Genomic DNA, 17,258 nt, shown 5'->3' on the forward strand with positions numbered 1-17,258 from the left:
TTGTGTACAGCTTCATTTAGATGTTCTGCATGAGCTGAAGTGGATTGAAGTGTGACAATGTGAGGTGCCCCTGTAAAGGAGCTGCCTGCCACTTAGGCTGTGCTTGAGGGCTGCATTCCACACCAAGTGCGTAAGGAGCAAGGAACTGAGGCTGGCTGATACTGCCATCCTGCTGTTCCTAAACTGATCCAGCTGGTTCGTCTGGGAGCTGGAATTCAAGTCTTAGTGCCTGAGTGCAGAATTTAACAGTAGATGCATGAGTATTTCTATGCGTTTCCCATCATGTTTCTAATTATTCATGCTGAAATAACCTAGCTTTTTGATTATGCAGCATAGCTTCATGTGCGCTTGTTTCTGAAGCACAGCAAACCATGGTTTAGGAAGATCATTTTCTGAATGAGTCCCTTGAGAATGGAAGTACGTGGATGCCATCCATTTCCTAAACAGTTTGGACAGCATTTATTGGCAAAGCAAGTGAGGGAGCTTCCCCAGGACCCTGGTGTGCCTGCTGCATGACACAGACTACACACAGCAGTTGGTGCAACTGCGGGTAGATGGATGGATAGTTAATATGAGCAGCAGTAAAGCAGATAATTTAGTCTTCTGCAGCGTTGTATGCCCATTACTGTTAAGCTGTTAACCGAAATTTTAGTACTTGCCTTTTGAGGAAAACACTTGGATGCTGTGAAGTGGCATGCAGATAGCTTATTTCAGGGCTTGTGGAGATGCTGGCAGTATTTTGCAGTTGTTGCTTTTCTGTATAGCTGTGTCTTGCAAGGTGGTGTATATGATGCCTGTCCCTGCATGCTTGGAGTGAAGCCATCAAGGGTTTCCTCGACAGTGATGAGTTTGTCTTGTTGAGGAGTTGATGAGACTGCCTGCAGGGAAGGTGGCTTTTACAGCACTCTGTTCTTACCTGAGAAGAAAGAGGTGGGTGTACTGTAGGCAAAATCTGTAGTTCTCCAGCATGGAGCAATCTGCCGTGGAAGCTGCCTCTGTCTCTATGTGGCTCCCTTTCAATTGAAATTCAGCAGGCAATCAACTGAACTTTTTACTTGCTTGTGTAGCAGATGTGCTTTTTCCTTCAGAAGAAGGAACACTGTAGGCATGCATGGGTAAAACACTCTGGGGAAATGAGGATACCCAGATAAGCCCTTCGGTCTGAGAGAGGCAGTGTATGTGAGATTGGGAAAAGGGTTAGATGAGGGGAAAGAAGTTTGTTCATTCCTTCTTTCTGTCACTGACGTTCATGTTAGTGGTCCTTTTGCTTCTTCATGGATTTTTGGTTACAGCAAAAAATTCTCAAGAAATTTAAGTGCTGTAGTGATATCTACAGAGGGTATGTAAGTTGCTTTTTTTAAAAATAACATCTACTACAATATCAATTTTTAAAGTGTTTTAAATAAGAAGGTGCACTGCTGTGGCAAGTGGCAGTTTGTTTATGCTCTTCTTTGAGACTGTAAGAACCACGTCCAAAAAGGGAAAGTCCTTTGTTTGTATCATGTCTATGATCTCTGAAGTGCTGTGTAACAATAAATAAAAGGTTTCTGATGGAACGTATGTGCATTTAGATGCTTCAGAACATTTTATTGCAAATAGCATGGAAAGTATTCAGCAAGTGTTGAGATAGGATTTGAAATCCATGTGTTGGCTGTGGTAACTGTGGTGGTTGATGTCAGTGTTCCACCAGTAGCCTGGCTGTCAGAACCATCAGACTGCTAAGTGCTCTTCCTGAGAAACTTGCTGGAGATCCAAGTGGAGGGTTAGGTGGCTTACTTCAGTTGCTTTACTCTTTAAAGGAAATTAACTTTGGGTAGTATGATAGCGTTGTATTTTGACGGAGCTGAAGTTCTGAATAGCTGCAGGATGTTTGCACACTGAAATGTTGCATCTCTTTATGTGACCTGACTGCTGTGCTCTATTGCTGGAGAGTGAAAGGTGAATTATTGAATGTGCATCCTTGTTTAGTGGGGGACTGAAAAATCTGTAGAGATAAGCAGCTAGTCCTGCTTATGTATTTCAGTCAGTGAGTAAGCCCTTGGCTACCCTGGTGTTTATGTGCCAGCTTGTTCTGTTTCAGTCAAATGGATTTTAAAACTGTCAGATTGTATTTCACTGCTTCCAATTTTATCCTCCCTCTTCAGGAAGTTTATTTTTTTAACATCTTGTGACTATGCAAGAATGTTTTTATAGTTAAGATCAAATAGCCAGTCAGTCTGAACAAAGTGTTTACTTTCAGAATGAGATTCACTGCTTTGAGGAAAAACGTACAAAATCCATTGCATTATATGCACTGAGAAGTTCAGGTGGGTCTCGTACAGATGGAGGTGTTTGAAAGGTAACTGGTGCACACAGCACTCAGGCTTTGCATGAATAGCATTCAGCATGTGGCAGTTGCAATTTTCATTGCAATTGGGCAACAGTTCTTTGAATCATTAACCCCAACCTTCCCAGGAAGATTTAGTAGTAGATTGTGCCAGCATTCTGCTGCTCCTGTGACCTTGTCATAATTACAAGGGAAGTTTTTTTGTCTCACTGAAAATTTTGTGCAAACTGGATGTTTTATGGTTTCTTTGTGCCTCTGAAAATTACCTCTTAAGACTTTTGTAACTTATAGTTCAGTAATTTGAGCTTTTTAAAATGTTGCTAAGCAAGAAGAGTGGTCTCCTGAGAGTACTTCTTATCTGACAGCATTTTATTCTGTTTGAATTTAGGAGTGTAATAATATTTTGTTTTGTGGTTATTTGGCTTTTTTTGTCTGACAAAGTTTTGAGCATCAGCTGTTTCCGTTATGGAGGACTTCTGCTCCATAATTTTGAATTCTCATTCTTTTAGAATTCTATTGGAATAACTGGAATATATGCAACAGATAGGAAAAATAATGTGATAATTACATTGCTGTAACTATGTCATCAAAAGTGAAGATGCCCTGTAGTTGTGCTGGTTGCACACTTAGTGGTTGTGGTCTGAATAGTGTGGGACTGTAAGGAAATAAGTGCACAACCTAAAAAGTGAATCTACAAAGCATTAGCTCTGTGGCCATAGTAGCTTACTTCATTCAGGAAGTAGGAAAAGGTCTGCATCTTTAATGTCTTATGTTCTTGTTTGTCCTATTGGGGTGAACAGTCTAGGGGGCAGGTCCATGCAGTCTGGGGGGCAAAACAGTGCTAAGCTTTGGAAATGAGAGAGGTGATATGGCCTCTTGCTAGAGCAGTTCTTGGGACCAGTCTCTTGCAATATGGGGAAATTCTTTTCAGAAACAGTGTGGAGCCTTTGAACTTAGGTTTAAATAAGACTGATGTGCATCCTCTGTGTTTTCATACAATAAAATGGGGAAAGAACACTTTTTATAAAACCTGTATTTGGCTAGTCCTGCTGCTTTTCATGCTGTCTTGCATGCCTTTTAGATCTGTTAAGATCTTATCTTGCATCCAAGTAACTTCTCACTTGATTTAGTGCTGGATGCATTGTGCTTAGTTTGATCTGGATAAGCAGATCAAAGTAATGAAGTGCTGTGCAGTGTCAGATACAGCAGAAGAGAGAAGCGAAAGTGTAAGGCAGCGAGCTGTGATGTGAGCGTGCTGTGGCTGTAGCAGTCTGGTGCAGGCTAAAGCTCAGTGCCTGCCTTGGTATCTGACAGGGTCCATAGAGGAGCCCCAAGCCTTGGCATCATGGGTGCAGCGTAGAGCCTAGAGCTGCTGCCCAAGTTCATTGCTGTGGAGAGAGGTGAGGGGACATCTGCAGCCTTCAGACACGTGAGCATTGCCCTGTGCACCCCTTGACTCCCCATTGCTTTTCCTCAGAGTGGGCTTTGGCTGTAGCTACTTCAACATACTCCTATGCCAATCTGAGGTTGGAACTGGTTGCCAGGGAGGGGGGGAAGGAGCCTACCTCATTAATGAGAACGAGCCTTTGGGACTGTTCTGCTTCCCAGAGCTCTCCTGTTAAAGGACTTGGCTGTGGGAACAGCTTTGTTTGTGATCCAGCTTCGCTGGAGGTTTTGGCAGGAAGAACTGCAGAGCCTCATCCAAGATTTTGATGTTTTCATGATGAAAATTGCATCTGATCTGTTCTTAATGCTGAGGCTGTCTTTGTGATGCAAAACACCCGCACTTAGTCTGACTGTCTTGCTGGGGATCATGTGTTAGTCACACTTCTGATTTGCCTTGGGAAGGCTAAATTAGGGAAATCTGAGTGCTGTGAAGGCTTACTAACCTAGGGATGGCCTGATTTTCCATTCAGGTTAGGCTGCTTTTTATCAAAACATTGACTGGAAAATTGAGCTGGAAGTGCTTATGAAGAAACAAGTGGATATGTGTGTAGAGGCCCTGCTGCTGGACTGGGGCAGCGCTGTTGGAGCTAAGGCTGGGCTGGCCCTTACATATAAGGAGGACTTATTTTAGGTCCTACTTTATTCAGTTGAGGGGCAGAAAGATGGGAAAAACTATGAGAAACTTATTTTCTCAGAAACTATACATTTTTTCTTCCACTTGCTCACTTAAGGAACCTTTTTTTCACAAGTATGCATCCAGATCGCTTTCTGTGGGAAGCATCCTACAAAAATAAGAGCTTCTGAAGACAAGCACTGTCTGTGCTCACAGTACTGTGATCACAGCAAATATACTGATCAGGCTGCTTTGGTCTGGACCCATGCTGTCACGATGACCTGTGCTGTACTTTGACTGGACAGCTGGAAATATGAAATTAACCCTGAAGGTGCCACCTTTGGAGTCGGTGGGCACTTGTGGTCTTCTATAAGGAAGAGAAGCCACCCTCAAATGGGTAATACTCAAGAGGATGAAAAACAAACCAATTAGGGAAAGGTGGGTGTCTGAACAGGAAGAGAGCCTAGGCCCAGGAGCTGTCATGGGCCTACGGTTATCATCACAAGGCAGATGCCAATTAAAATGATTTTTGGAAACATGAGTGGCAGTTGTATGGGACCTACATTTATTCTGCAGTGTGTTCTTTGCCCTGAATCACTTCCTGCCATGGAAGCTGGATGGATTGCAGTGCAGAGGTGTGTCAGCAGGTTGGAAGCAACATGCATAGCTCTGGCAATGGGAGTAGCTGTTGGGAAATTCAAGGTGCAGTCTGTATCTCTAAGTAGGCAGGCAGTTTAAGCTGTCGTAAATGTTTCTACCTGCTCAAACAGGAAGAAGTCAAACGCTCTGAGGACAGAGCATGTCTGTTCTGGGTGAAGTTGGGGTCTGTCCAGTTGTGTATATCTTGTCACAGTACTTCACAGGTATCTGCATGTGGGACAGGCCTTGCTCTGCATCTCCAGTACAGCAGTGTCTGTGGCTTTCTACAGAACCCTTCACTGGTTGGTGTGGGAAGGACCCTCTGGAGGCCATCAGGCCCACCCCTTACTCCAGCAGTGACACCCAAAGCAGGGTGCCCAGCACCACATTCAGGCAGGTCTTGTGTATCTCTGGGGAGGGGTCTTCATCCCCTCTCTGGGCAGCCTATGCTAGTGCTCTGTCACCTGCACAGTGAAAAAAGTTTTCTGATGTTCAAAGGGAACATCCTATCTTCCTGTTTGTGCCCTTTGCCTCTTGTCCTTTTTCCATCCTCCCGCGCACCTCTTTGCATTTGTTGGTGCTTATAGCAGCCCTATCATTAGGGGAACCCATTTTGCAGGTATAGTTAACTGTAGAAATAATGACAGCATCAAGAAAAATGTTCAAGTTGTAATGTGAATGATCAGCTTTATCAGTGAGAGGCTTCAGAGCTGTGTTTACTTATTAATAATTGTTAGGAATAATTGTTTCTCAGCTTTTGGTAAGTGGTGCAAGGTGATGTAAGCCAGTGCCGGGAACATGCGTTGTCTTGGAAATATCATCTGCTTTTGTCCTGTGAACACTTGTAGAACTCCTGCCTCTGAACTCTCCGCAGGTGGGGAAGCCCTGAAAGTAGAGGAGGCTCTGTGTGTGTGGTGGGGAGCTAACTTAGCCCTGCTGGTGTCTGTTTAGAAACCTGCTTCCTGCAGCATTTGTAGGAAACCTGAATAATGTTTACAGATCAGTGGCCAGCATTAGTTCTTGCTGTGGTTATGTTCATCACTTCTGTGTACTTTCGTTTTGATGAAAACTCCTCTCTGCACACAAACTTGCCCAATTGCTGTCTTGCATCACTTTTAAGAAGTTTTCAACATGAATTTGCTACAAGTCCAAAATGGGGCTTGGTTTAGCAACCTAATAACTAGCAATTCCAGTAAGATCATTGACTTTTAAACGTGGCTTGGAATTGTTTTAGCACAATTCCTTAAAACTGTGCCCAATGTGATTAATATTTCAAAGAACTCGAGCGTGCGCCGGAAGAGGGAGGGAGAATGAGGTTTCCTGGATAGGCCAATTGATGCAGCAGATAGCTGAGAGGAAGCAGTGAAGAAAACGTTTCTAGTAATATAGTACTACTGTTACCTTAGCTGAATTTATACAAAACAACCTTTCTTTTTGCAAATTGCTTTTGGAAGACTGACACCAGTCTTGAATTGGATCAGAGTTCTGGTTTCATATGTGTGCTTGGAAGCTCTTGGTTGTTGTCACCTGCATTAGTGGGTGACGGGGGATTTTTGATCTAGTCAGTGAAATGTCAAAGCATTTTGCTTTTAAAGATAGCTTTCCTGACAGCCATATATAATTCTCAACACTTGCAGAAACAAGAGTTTTATTCAGAAAAGAAGTACAGTAACTTGGGAGTTGGATTGAGATTTGCCTGCAGTTGAGTTTTCCGCTGTAGTGAGCTGAGTGGTTTAAGTGGAATGATGAATAATTCAAGAAGAGATGAGACAAATGCAGACTTAAAGACATCAGCTGTTAGTCTCTGTGTGCTTGTCAGTAAATAAACATGCCTGGATGGCAGTTATGCTGTTAACGTGGTGCCTGTGTTGGCCCAATTTACGGAAGTGTTGGGGAAACCTGAAACATGGCAGGATTTCTGAGTCGCTTTCTATCTAGCATTACCTGGTAAAGCTTGACATGAACGTTATCTTGCTCTAACAATGTCAGATCATAGCATAGAATATCCTGTTGTGGCTTACTGTTCATCTCCCTAGGGCTTGTGTGAGTATGTTTAAAAACAAACAAAAGGACCACATATAAATGCTAAATCAATTCAGCTCTAAGCATTTGTGTTTGGATTGTGTTGGTCGATTTCCCAGTTTCTTTAAAACAAGCTATTGTTTCAGGCTGGTTTCGCTGTACAACAGTTTGCCCATTGTTTGCTATTGCTCAAACAGCAGCGAGGGCAGCAACTGACCTGGATTGTGGAGAGTGTGCTGTGTTGCTTTGAGCTGCGGATCTCAGAACAGCCCCAGAGCCCGTTCTCCACCCCACTTGAAGAAAGGTGGGCAAATACTCAAAGGAGAAGCAGTTGTCTGCTGTTCAGATTAGAAGCAGGCAGCAGGACAGCAAGAAGTCAATATAGGTAAATAAATAATTTTACAACCATATACTTACCTTTTGCAGTGACGAAAGGCATGTTGATAATCTTCACTGAACTGTTAAACCCTTCTGTTAAATGATTTATGTGCTGCTTGTGAAACCGTGGCATTGCTAATAAAACGTTTTATGTACTGAAATAGCATTTCATTTATCCTTGAAGATCTTTCTGCACCTGGAGGGATATAGAGCATGGCTTTAAAACTCCTGTCAGTCATCAGCTCACTGGCTGTTGCTTCAGGTCTTTGGACAGCACAAAGAATTGGAGGAATGACTTAAAATTGTCATATTTTTTTAGAAAGCAACAAAATAATACTTCCCAGGGTTTGTACTTTCTGCAGGTTGCACTGCTTGTTGGAACTGAACATTTGTTTTCAGATGAGGGCAAACGTTTTAGGGTGCTGCTTCTGCTGGGAAAAAATCCAAAGAGGAGAGCTCCCCTTGTGTTTGTGACGTTTGTGCTTTATAGTGTGGTGGTAAAATCCTTCTGATATCTTCTGGGAGCAGGAGGGTTTCACAGGGAGCAGCCTGTTATAGCAGCACCCTGCTGTAACAGAAATGTTCTGCTTTCTTTTATTGGGGTGCATGTGACACTTCTGGCCCTTTCTGTACAATATTTGTGTTGCTGCTGCAGCAGGTCACAAAGCTGCTTAGTTCAAATCTTCCTATGAACTTCTGAGGCTGTGTTACAGCAGCAATCTGTTATGCTGCAGCTCTCACCTGGTATCGTCTTTCCTTAGCAGCTGAACCCGGGCAACTGTGTGAGACGCACACATGGAAGTCTTCTGTATGCGTGCTCTTTTGATGTTGAGCTTTTAAAGAAGAAATTACAATTAGTTTGTTAAGATCAAGAATTTTCTTTTGATCTTCTGTGAAAATGGAAAAAAAAAAAGAAACACCCACCCCTTTCCTCTGTCTGAAAAGCACAGTCTGTGCATGTGCCACAGCTCCATCCCAGTGGAACTGAGGCTCTGCTGGGCAGGCTGGGAGGCTGGGTTGGTGCTGCCTGGTCACTAGGGGTGACCCAGCAGTGCTCCCTGCAAGCTGTGCTCGCTTCCTCCTGTAACTACCAGCCTGCACGTGGGAACCTGGGACTCCCAGGTTTACGTTTCATGGACTGTGGTATGACGAAGCCCAGAACAATTTACTGAGTCGACCAATGCATTGGTGGTGTTCTTATGGTGTAGGCTCCTCTGCTCTGAAGCTGCTGACTCCTCTTGCCCTCTGCTGTGGTTTTTTAGTTGTGGGTCTTGTTGTGCAGAGGGATACTGTGGTGAGAACATGGCGCTTGGGATGAAACACCAAAGTGGGACAGGGAAGAAGAATTGCAGTGAGCTTTAAAGCTCGGCTTTGATTTGCTAATCTCTGAAAAAGAGTAGCCTTGTGGTCTGGCCCTTGATTTCTCAAATTAAAGTAGCCGCTAGGTGGTAAACTTGCTCCTTCCCCTCAGGAAGAATGACTCATGGAAGCAGCTGATCAGAATTACTCCATGCTCTTTTTAAAGAGCATAATGTCTTTGTGCTGGTGGTGGAGCTGGAGCCAAGCCTTGTATCAGATGAGGAGGAAATAGTGTTTTGGAAACTTTTAGCATGTTCCAACTTCGAAAGCCTCAGGTTTGCATTCCTGAAGAGCTGCTCCAGGCCCCCTGCTTAGCTTAGCAGCCCTTCTGTATCTCTGGGCTGGTGTGTGCGGGAAGGGAAGGGGAAATAGTTTCAGAACCGAGAGAGCACCAAGACAAGGTCTGACAAGGAGGAGAACAGGTCTGCAGGATGTGGGTGGGAGATGGTGTCAAAGCATGAAACAGGGAGAAAAAGCCTGCAGTATCTGATGCTGATTTAAATGTTGCAAGCAATGGAGCCAACATCGTAACAGAGATTAGGGGCGGGTTTTTTCAACCAGAATGGCAATGGGGTACTCTGGGCTTCCTGATTGCTGTTGCTGAGTCACGTCCAGGCATCACAGGGCTGGCTTCTTCGGGTTCTGTTTCATTGCTTCCCTTTGCCTTATTGAGATGGAAAAAAATGTCAGGCTGATAAAAAGTAGAAGAGCTTAACGGGAGCATCTCCAGAAGGATGGCTTGGTACCCACTGGAGCGCTGGGAGCGCCCGCAGCCCTTTGGTATGTATGATTGCAATGGGAGGGTCCTGGAGAGTGTGCAAACCATGCCAGCACCCTGCTGCGTGGTCTGATAGGAAAGAAGCAGCAGCTGTCTAAGTATTGTGATACATTAATCGCGAGATAAGCATGAGAACAGTCGCTGTGTTTTTGTGTGTGTGATTTAGCATGGCAAAGTATTGCTTGCTCATAGAAGGGATATTATTGTTTAAAAAAAAAAAAAAAAGTGGTTTAAAGCTGTATCTCTCAAGATTTAGGGTTCAGGACTTGTGAAAGAAGTGGGTCATTGAATTATCTTCTGTGTCATTTTCCAGCTGTATAGATGCTAGATGTTTACCCAGTATCTGCCAGTACTGGAGACTGGTTTGCTTTTTGGTTTTGTTGTGAGTGAGAGCAAAGTTTGGGATAAAGAGGAGAGAGCAGGAGCTGACACTGCTCCAGTTTCCTCCCTTTGGAACAGGCAGTGAGTGCTGGCAGCTGTGTGCCTCTTGTCTGCTAAGGGAGGCAGCTTTAGCAGGGCTGGGAATTCATGCTTTCAGTGCAGAAGAAATATATGAACGCAGATCTCTTTTAACCCTCGTTCACACATAAGCTTACATGCAGTCTTACTGGAAGATACCTATTAGGCTGTTCTGGTGTGTGTTAGCCCTGTGATGCACAAGCACAGTTTCGTAGCTCTCTGCTGGGATGAGTCTTGCTGGCCCTGTCCCCTCTGCTGCAGGCAGCTGTGCTTCCTGGGAGCAGATTAGCTGAGGGACAGCACAGCACTCAGTGAAACCTGATTTTATTATTAGCTGGCAAATAATAGCTTTGAGCTCAAAAAAAAAAAAAAAAAAAGCACCATTAGTTTTGTGTGCATACCGATTGAGGTTTAACCTGGTTTGCCTTTGTGCTTTTGGAATGTGTTAAAAGCATCGGTTCTGGCAGAGCACAGTCCAGCAGCTCATGTGCCTTCCTGGACAACAAGTTCCCAGCAGCAAGTGCTCAGCACTTTCTTTACTGGTGTGTTCTGCACCAGTTTAGTGAATAAACAGGGCTTAAAAGTTAAGCAACACTGTTTTCTACAGCGTAAGACTCAGTAAAGAGCTCAGTGTGTCACTTTGCTGTGCAGTGCCAACGTTTTTTTGGAGTGGTGCTTTTTTGTTAATAGGAAGTGCTTTTTGCAGACTGTGTAATTCAGACTGTTTGCACATGCTGCTTTTTTCCCTTCCTGAATTAAGGCTGAGCTGCATATTTGGTTCCTCTCTAATTCTCTCGTGTATACAAGAGAAAAGTGAACGTGGCCTATCATTTCATTGGGATGCAAAGCTTTCTATTTTTGTGTTCCATGGGCTATTTTTGAGGCTGAGTCCTGATTATATCTTTTTTCTCCCAACTTATGCTATTATTAAATGCTTAGATCTTCTTGTGCTCTCACCGTTTCCCTGCCATCCTAGGCAGTTGCAGAATCACAAAATGGCTTGTTTTGGAAGGGACCTCGAAGGTCGTCTAGCTTCAACCCCCATCTCTGGGAAGGGTTCCAGCCTGACTAAATCATGCACCAGGTCAGGCTGCCCAGGGCCCCATCCAGCCTGGCCTTAAGCACTTCCAGGTGTGGGGCACCCATACTTCTCTGGGCAGAAGACAGGTTTTGTGTTGTAGCTTACTGCCGGCATCTCCTTGAGAGGGCCAGGTCAGGCAGTGGGTTAAGAACACTTGATCAAGAATGTTTACGAAGTTTAGTAGCACGCTTCCATCAGTGAATGGAATTTTGAAGTTTTGTGTTCAGGTAACTAAAAATCATTATTCACTTGAGCTGTTTTGATAATTTGTGTACACCTCAAAGAAGGAGGGAGAAGTGACTGCAGGAGGCAAGTGAGCTTGGCATGTCTGCGCAGTGTCACACGGCTGTGTTGGTGTGGTTCTGTCCTCTGACGGGGATTTTGCACATCAGTTTAGCAATAAATACAAGGGTACCGTGGAAAATGAAACAGAGGAAAAAAAGTCACTATGGCTCTGTTTTGGATCCTTTCCTCCTGTATGTTAGGTCTATCATGTGTGCTGCCATCTTTCAAAGATGGGGAGTTGGTGTGCTTGCACAGGCTGTCTGGGAGGCAGGCGTGGCTGCAGTACAAGGGCTGCCTTTGGTATTGGGGGTATGCAAATGGGTGTGTAAAGTTTTCTAAACATGTTACCTTTCAAGACCACAAGTGTCCTAATACTGCTGTATGTCTTCCCCTCTGATGGGAAGAGCAATGCTGCCTCCTGTATTTTTGGGACAAAATGTCCAGTTGACATTTGCCCAGTTTTTTTCTAAAATGTCTTCACATTTCTACTCTAAAAACGTTTCTACTCTTAAACCTTTCCATTTGCTCCCAGGTTTGGAAGCTCTGGCCATGGATCAGAAAGGCTATCGACGAGGGAGTTTCCAAAGCAGCACTAGTGATGAAGATATGCTAGAAATAGTAGGAGCATCTCTGGACTTCTCTATGGCAGATGACGATCCACCACTCGACAGAGAGATGGGAGGTAATACCGTGCATCTATCCTCTTTTTTTTTTTTTTATATTGTGTTTTGGTAGGACTCCTTGTTAATATTTTCTCTGTGGATCTCTGTGGTCTCTGCCTAGTGTGAAAGACAAGCCTTTCCTGGCACCAGCACAGTTTGCAGTATTCTGCATTGCGTTATAACTGTGAATAGTCTTTTGCAGAATGGCCAAACAATTGTTCATGTGTTACACTTGGCTTCCAGTGTTGCTTTTTTAACAGTGGTTGATGGGAAGTGTGTTGTCTGCAAAGTAAAAAATAACCTTAAAATAAATGGCAATTGCAAGAAGCATGTGAATGACTTCAGTGTAATGGAGAGGCACTGCATGTTTTTTTTCCAGCATGTGAGTTGCTTCAGTACTGGCATACAGTAATGTGGCAGGGAGGAAAGCTGCTCTGTTAACCATCTATGTGATCATCTTCATATTAAATGCAGCATATCCTGTCTTACCACTTTGTTTTTTATGTTTGAGTAGTCCTTTCTAGAATTTCCAGAAGTAGCTGTTGTAGGGAAGAGCTGGCCACGCTATGGGGGAAGTATCTTTATTGTAGATGTGAAAGGACTGAGAGGAGTTTGTGATATGAACAGACTGCCCTTTCTGCTTCCTTTTTTCCTTGCCTATAATTTTAAAGATTGTCCTTGGCCTTACTGCTGTGGATAGGAAAACCTTCAACAGAGGAAGGGGGTCTGATGCTGAGCAGCATGAACAGCTTTATCACCACTTGTTGTAAAGGAAAGATCTGTTGCTACTTCTATCTAATCAGAGTCTGGATTTGTGAAATCAGGAGGGGAGATATTAATCTGCAGTGTATCGCTGAACTAATAACTCAAAGAAGACAAAGTCAAATTTTTCTAATCATAAGTTTGTTTCACAGCAAAAGTATTGAATTTGAACAGCAGATTGCAAGTCTCCATGACTTCCCATAAACCTTTTATCTTCTTCTTTCCCCATTCCTATTTATCCTAGGGCAAAAATTAAAAAGTAACCCTTCTGTTTTACTCCTTGCCTGCGTGATCTGCCCTAAGGTAGTGCAAATGAAGACAAACCTCCTCAAATGCTTGTCACCTGCCAGTAGCTGAACCCACTCTTCCCTGGAGATACTGTAAGGAGTTTGTAGTTGGTCCCTTTTATCATTTTAAGGCTCAAGCATGGGAACAATTAGTGTGTTATTGTTGTGCTTGCATCAGCTCTGAGTGATAAGTGCTTCTTTGTGTGTGAAGGGAATGTGTACAAGACATGCTATTTTGTGAGTTATGCTGACTGCAGCTAATGGAAGGGACAATGGCTAGTCCTGACAGATGAGCTCTGTTACAGATATTAGGCACTGTCCTTATTCCAACCTGACATAGTGATGGGCATCAGTTTTATAAATGAACATCCTTGGGAGTTCATTTCACCTCATCTAAAGCTCATAATAATAACTTGTTCAGAAGAAAGTCCAGCCACATGTTAGTTAATGCAAAATGAGATACGTAGGAAATAATTGCTTTGTTCTTGCTGTTAATGGAATTGTGAGTTCATGGTTTTATTACCTGCTCTTGCAAACTGCTTTTTCCATAGTTTTTTGGATATCAGATGTCTGAAGTTAAGGAATTATGTCTAATATTTAGAGAATGGGTTAAATTCTTTCTCTAACTTCTTGCAAGGAAATAGTTGTTCTATTCTTACTTTCGAAACAGTGATAGATAACATAGTTTATGTAAATGTTTTGCTATTTTCCCAAAACAGCACTCAGTTGTTTCCCTCCTTATTTAAACAAGAGTTTGTCCATCTCTGCTCAGTGAATTTGAAGGCTGCAATTGCTTCTATCAAAAAAAAACCTTGGTGTCAGCAATCAGTGAAGTCTGTTTGAGCATGGCTGTCTTTGGTCCTTGCAGTGGTGAGGTCTGCCCCACTGAAATGTGCAAGCTGGAATAAAGCTGGTGAGGACAGGGCTGAAGGAGACTGTGGTGTGGCAGCAGAACAGCTGTTTGTCTGCTCCTTATCACTTTAGTAAACTTGGTTGTGGAGAGAAGCAGTTTCAGCAAAAGGGGCTCTTTCTGTTTTCAGGAAACATAACTCTTTGTGGGTTTTGAAACTGGAGGAAAAGGGGAAATTTAAAAGGGGAAATAGTTTTCCCTAAACATTGATTTCAGTTCTCTCTACAGAATTTCCCCTGCTGAATTCAGAACATGGTTGCTGACAGCAGTGTGTCAGGTGTGCAGCCTGTCATGCAGGTGGAACAGTTGCACAAGCTCTACTGTGGCTGGATATGTGCTAAGTGATGTTTGTATTATGATAATCTTCTGCACGTGCCTAGTTGGGACTTGTCTGGCGTGCTGTGTTTGCTATCTGACGTATGGTTGGAGGCTTTTGTTAGTGAAGTTGTTTAAAACCAGAATCCTGCCTGCTTCTTCTTTCCTATACTTCTAATACCGTTACACAGGGTATTCAAGATGCATTTCTACAGCAGCAAATCTTTTTCTATTTTTTATTTTATGGAATTTATAAAAAGCTATTTCCTTGTTGATTGATTGTTGTTGAGTATTGAGGCAGAGAATTATCCACAGACACTTGAATTCTTCAGACATACCAACTTGGAGCTTCACATCATTTACAGTTGTCTTCTCATATCCCTCCAGCCCATGCCTTGCTTTGTTGACAGTAATCCAGCCATAGCTCTTCACAGCCAGCTGAGAAGGTGCTGGTTGCCACTACTTTCTTGGATGACTTACAGATCTATTGCATACTCCAAAGCAAACAGGAATGAGTGGGATTCCACTGTTGCTTTCCTTCTGTTTGGAAACCAATGAATTTAGCCTTTAAGATACTATGTCTTCAGCCAGTTGCTCTTCCATGAGAGAACTTTCCCTGTTGTTCCTTGAGAGCTTAATTTAAGACCCTCTGAAGAAGGTTCTGTAAAAAGCTTCATGGATCCCCAAATACATTGTCAGTTAGATTATTGTGTCTGTGGTCCTCTTCCATTTCAAAAGAAATAAAAGATTTACAAAGCCAGGTTCCTTAATAGAAGCACTATTGGAACAGATATCTTTGCAAATAATTTGCCTCCTTACTTAGATATTGCTGTCTGTTGTTTGTTATCAAGGTAAGTTGTACTGCATTACCTTGATAGTGCTTTTCAAAACTGTTTAAGATACAAATTATTCCCTCTGAATAGCAGTTCTGGTTGGGAGTTTAAGTTTGGCAATGATGCCATGTTATTTTGTGCTTTTCTTAAATGACTCTTCCTCAGCTGATTGCAGTGGGAAGGCAGCCTCTGGGTGTGCAGGAACCAGGTGTAATGCTTGAATATCACAGTGGCTTCTGGACATACTTTAAAATGTAGTATGATGAAAGCAGATCTGTGTTCCTCATTTCTTTTGAAGGAAAACTTAAAAGACTTTCCATCCTTTTGAACGTTTTATTTTGTTGTAGGATTTAAGGAGGCTTGCTGTTTTCCTTTTGAGCTCTGAAGGAAAGAATTGAGAAATAGAATAGCAGCAAACAACATGCTATCTAAGGTGTAACAGGATGATAAGCTAGTACGCAGGTATGTGAGAAGAACAGTTGAAACTATAACCCTGACTACATCTGGTGTAGGTGATATTGTCAGCCATTCAAACCTGGAAGTCCTCATGTTGCTGCCGGTGTTGCCTCAGCTGGCAGTGCTTTTGTCACTTGGGCACACTTTCTTCAGCTGCATCCATCCTTGACCTCCGCATTAGACAGACAGGTACAGTTTCCAGAGCAGCAGAATGCCCTGCTGAGCTGCCAGCCAGCACAAGGACAGGACCAGTCAACCTTTGCTAAGGTGTAATGTTTCAAACTTGTGAGATACAGATACAAATGACAAGCTACCATTGGGAAGCTGGAACCAGAAGAACTTAATCAGTTGCCCCTTTGAGCTCTTATGTGCATAGAGTGGTAAGATAAAGGGTGCTAATGAGGCCCTGGAGGGGTTGTGAAAAGCACACTGGCATATTTCTTGAGGGCAACAGATAAATTCATTGCCTGCCTTCTGGGAGGCAGTAAGCAGAAAGCATTGCCACTAGCCAGTTAGCAAGTGAGATGTCACCCACGTGGGAAAAGAAAGGCTTTTGCAGTCAGTCGATGGCTGACTCACTGCTGTCAGGAATCTGCATTGCTAAGTGCGTGAAGGAGACCCCGAAGTTCTCATTGTACAGCTTTAAACCTGTTTAACTTCCAGTGCTTCTGTAAGCACATAGCATTAGAAACAAGTTATTCCCCATCTTAAAGCCCGTGCGCAGTCAGCTTCAGCCATCTGCGTGCCGCGCCTGCAGCACGGCAACCGGGCGCGTTTCAGCGCTGGGGAACGCGCTCTGCCAGGAAAACGTCCTGAGCGCTGCCTGAGGAGCTGCGCCTGCCTCGGGCTGAGGCCCTGGCACTGCGGGTCAGGAGCTGCGCTCGGTGCAGGCAGCCGGCTCCCTTTGCCCTTGCTCCCCGTGCCTCTCTGCTCCTGCCCCTTGCAGGAGGTGGAGGGCTCATGTGACTGTCGCTGCTGACGACATGCTCAGAGTGCAGGAGAGCCCAGCGCGCCCAGGGTTGGTCTTCACCTGAATCCAAAGGGAAAGGATATGCAGCGAGCGCTGCCCTAGAACGAGCAGCTCCCGTTTTCCTTTGACTCCCGCTGCTGTGCGATGGGCTCTCGAAGGAGCTTCTGCAGGAAAAGGAACGCCTAAGTGAGGGTGAGGAGACCGCTTGCGGAGAACCTGAGCGGGGGGACGCGGCCGTCTGAAGATGCACGTTGCAGGCGGTCAGGCGGCAAGCAGCAGGCTGCTGGTCGTGGCTCTGGGGCTGCTCTCGTTCTTCTTCCTTGGATAAAAGGCTGGTTACGGAGGGTGAGCGGCCAGGGTGGTCTGTGGGCTTTGTGCCATGCGATGATTGCTTACTGCAGGTCTTCCTCTTGTTTGTAAAATCCTCTCTCTTTCCAGATTTGCAGCAGCAGGAGAAGCAGTGTGGAGGGAGGGAGTCCCCCTCTCCCAGGTGCTGGCGCTGCTGTCTTGCTGTGCTGGCCTGCTGATTAATAAATCCTCTGAGGTTCCTGTACTGCAAATGACAGATGTCTGTAACTTCAACGAGCTCTGCCTTTTAATTTTTCTTTTTCTTTTTTTTTTTTTTTTTTTTTTTTTTTTAAACCAGGAAAAAAAAAAAAAAAAAAAAAAAAAAAAAG

General features: G+C 43.9%; 1 protein-coding gene across 6 annotated transcripts in view; it reads left to right on the forward strand.

Moving 5' to 3' along the window:
- LOC122163568 (H(+)/Cl(-) exchange transporter 5) overlaps positions 1-17,258 on the forward strand; it is a 40,544-nt gene that overhangs the window by 3,886 nt on the left and 19,400 nt on the right. For 2 of the 6 annotated variants that reach the window (XM_042824873.1, XM_042824872.1), the window contains exon 4: positions 11,919-12,068. In XM_042824873.1, the coding sequence (XP_042680807.1) occupies positions 11,936-12,068 (133 nt within the window). In that variant the 5' untranslated portion in view covers positions 11,919-11,935. Of the gene's footprint in view, positions 1-9,371; positions 9,564-11,918; positions 12,069-16,592; positions 16,774-16,833; positions 16,927-17,258 lie in introns of those variants that run through there. The other 4 variants (XM_042824875.1, XM_042824874.1, XM_042824871.1 and 1 more) reach the window with 3 other exon arrangements.

The sequence above is a fragment of the Centrocercus urophasianus genome, unplaced genomic scaffold (genome assembly GCF_019232065.1).
Source record: "Centrocercus urophasianus isolate 14NV4802_14NV808 unplaced genomic scaffold, USGS_Curo_1.0 seq_24, whole genome shotgun sequence".
Lineage (NCBI taxonomy): Eukaryota > Metazoa > Chordata > Aves > Galliformes > Phasianidae > Centrocercus > Centrocercus urophasianus.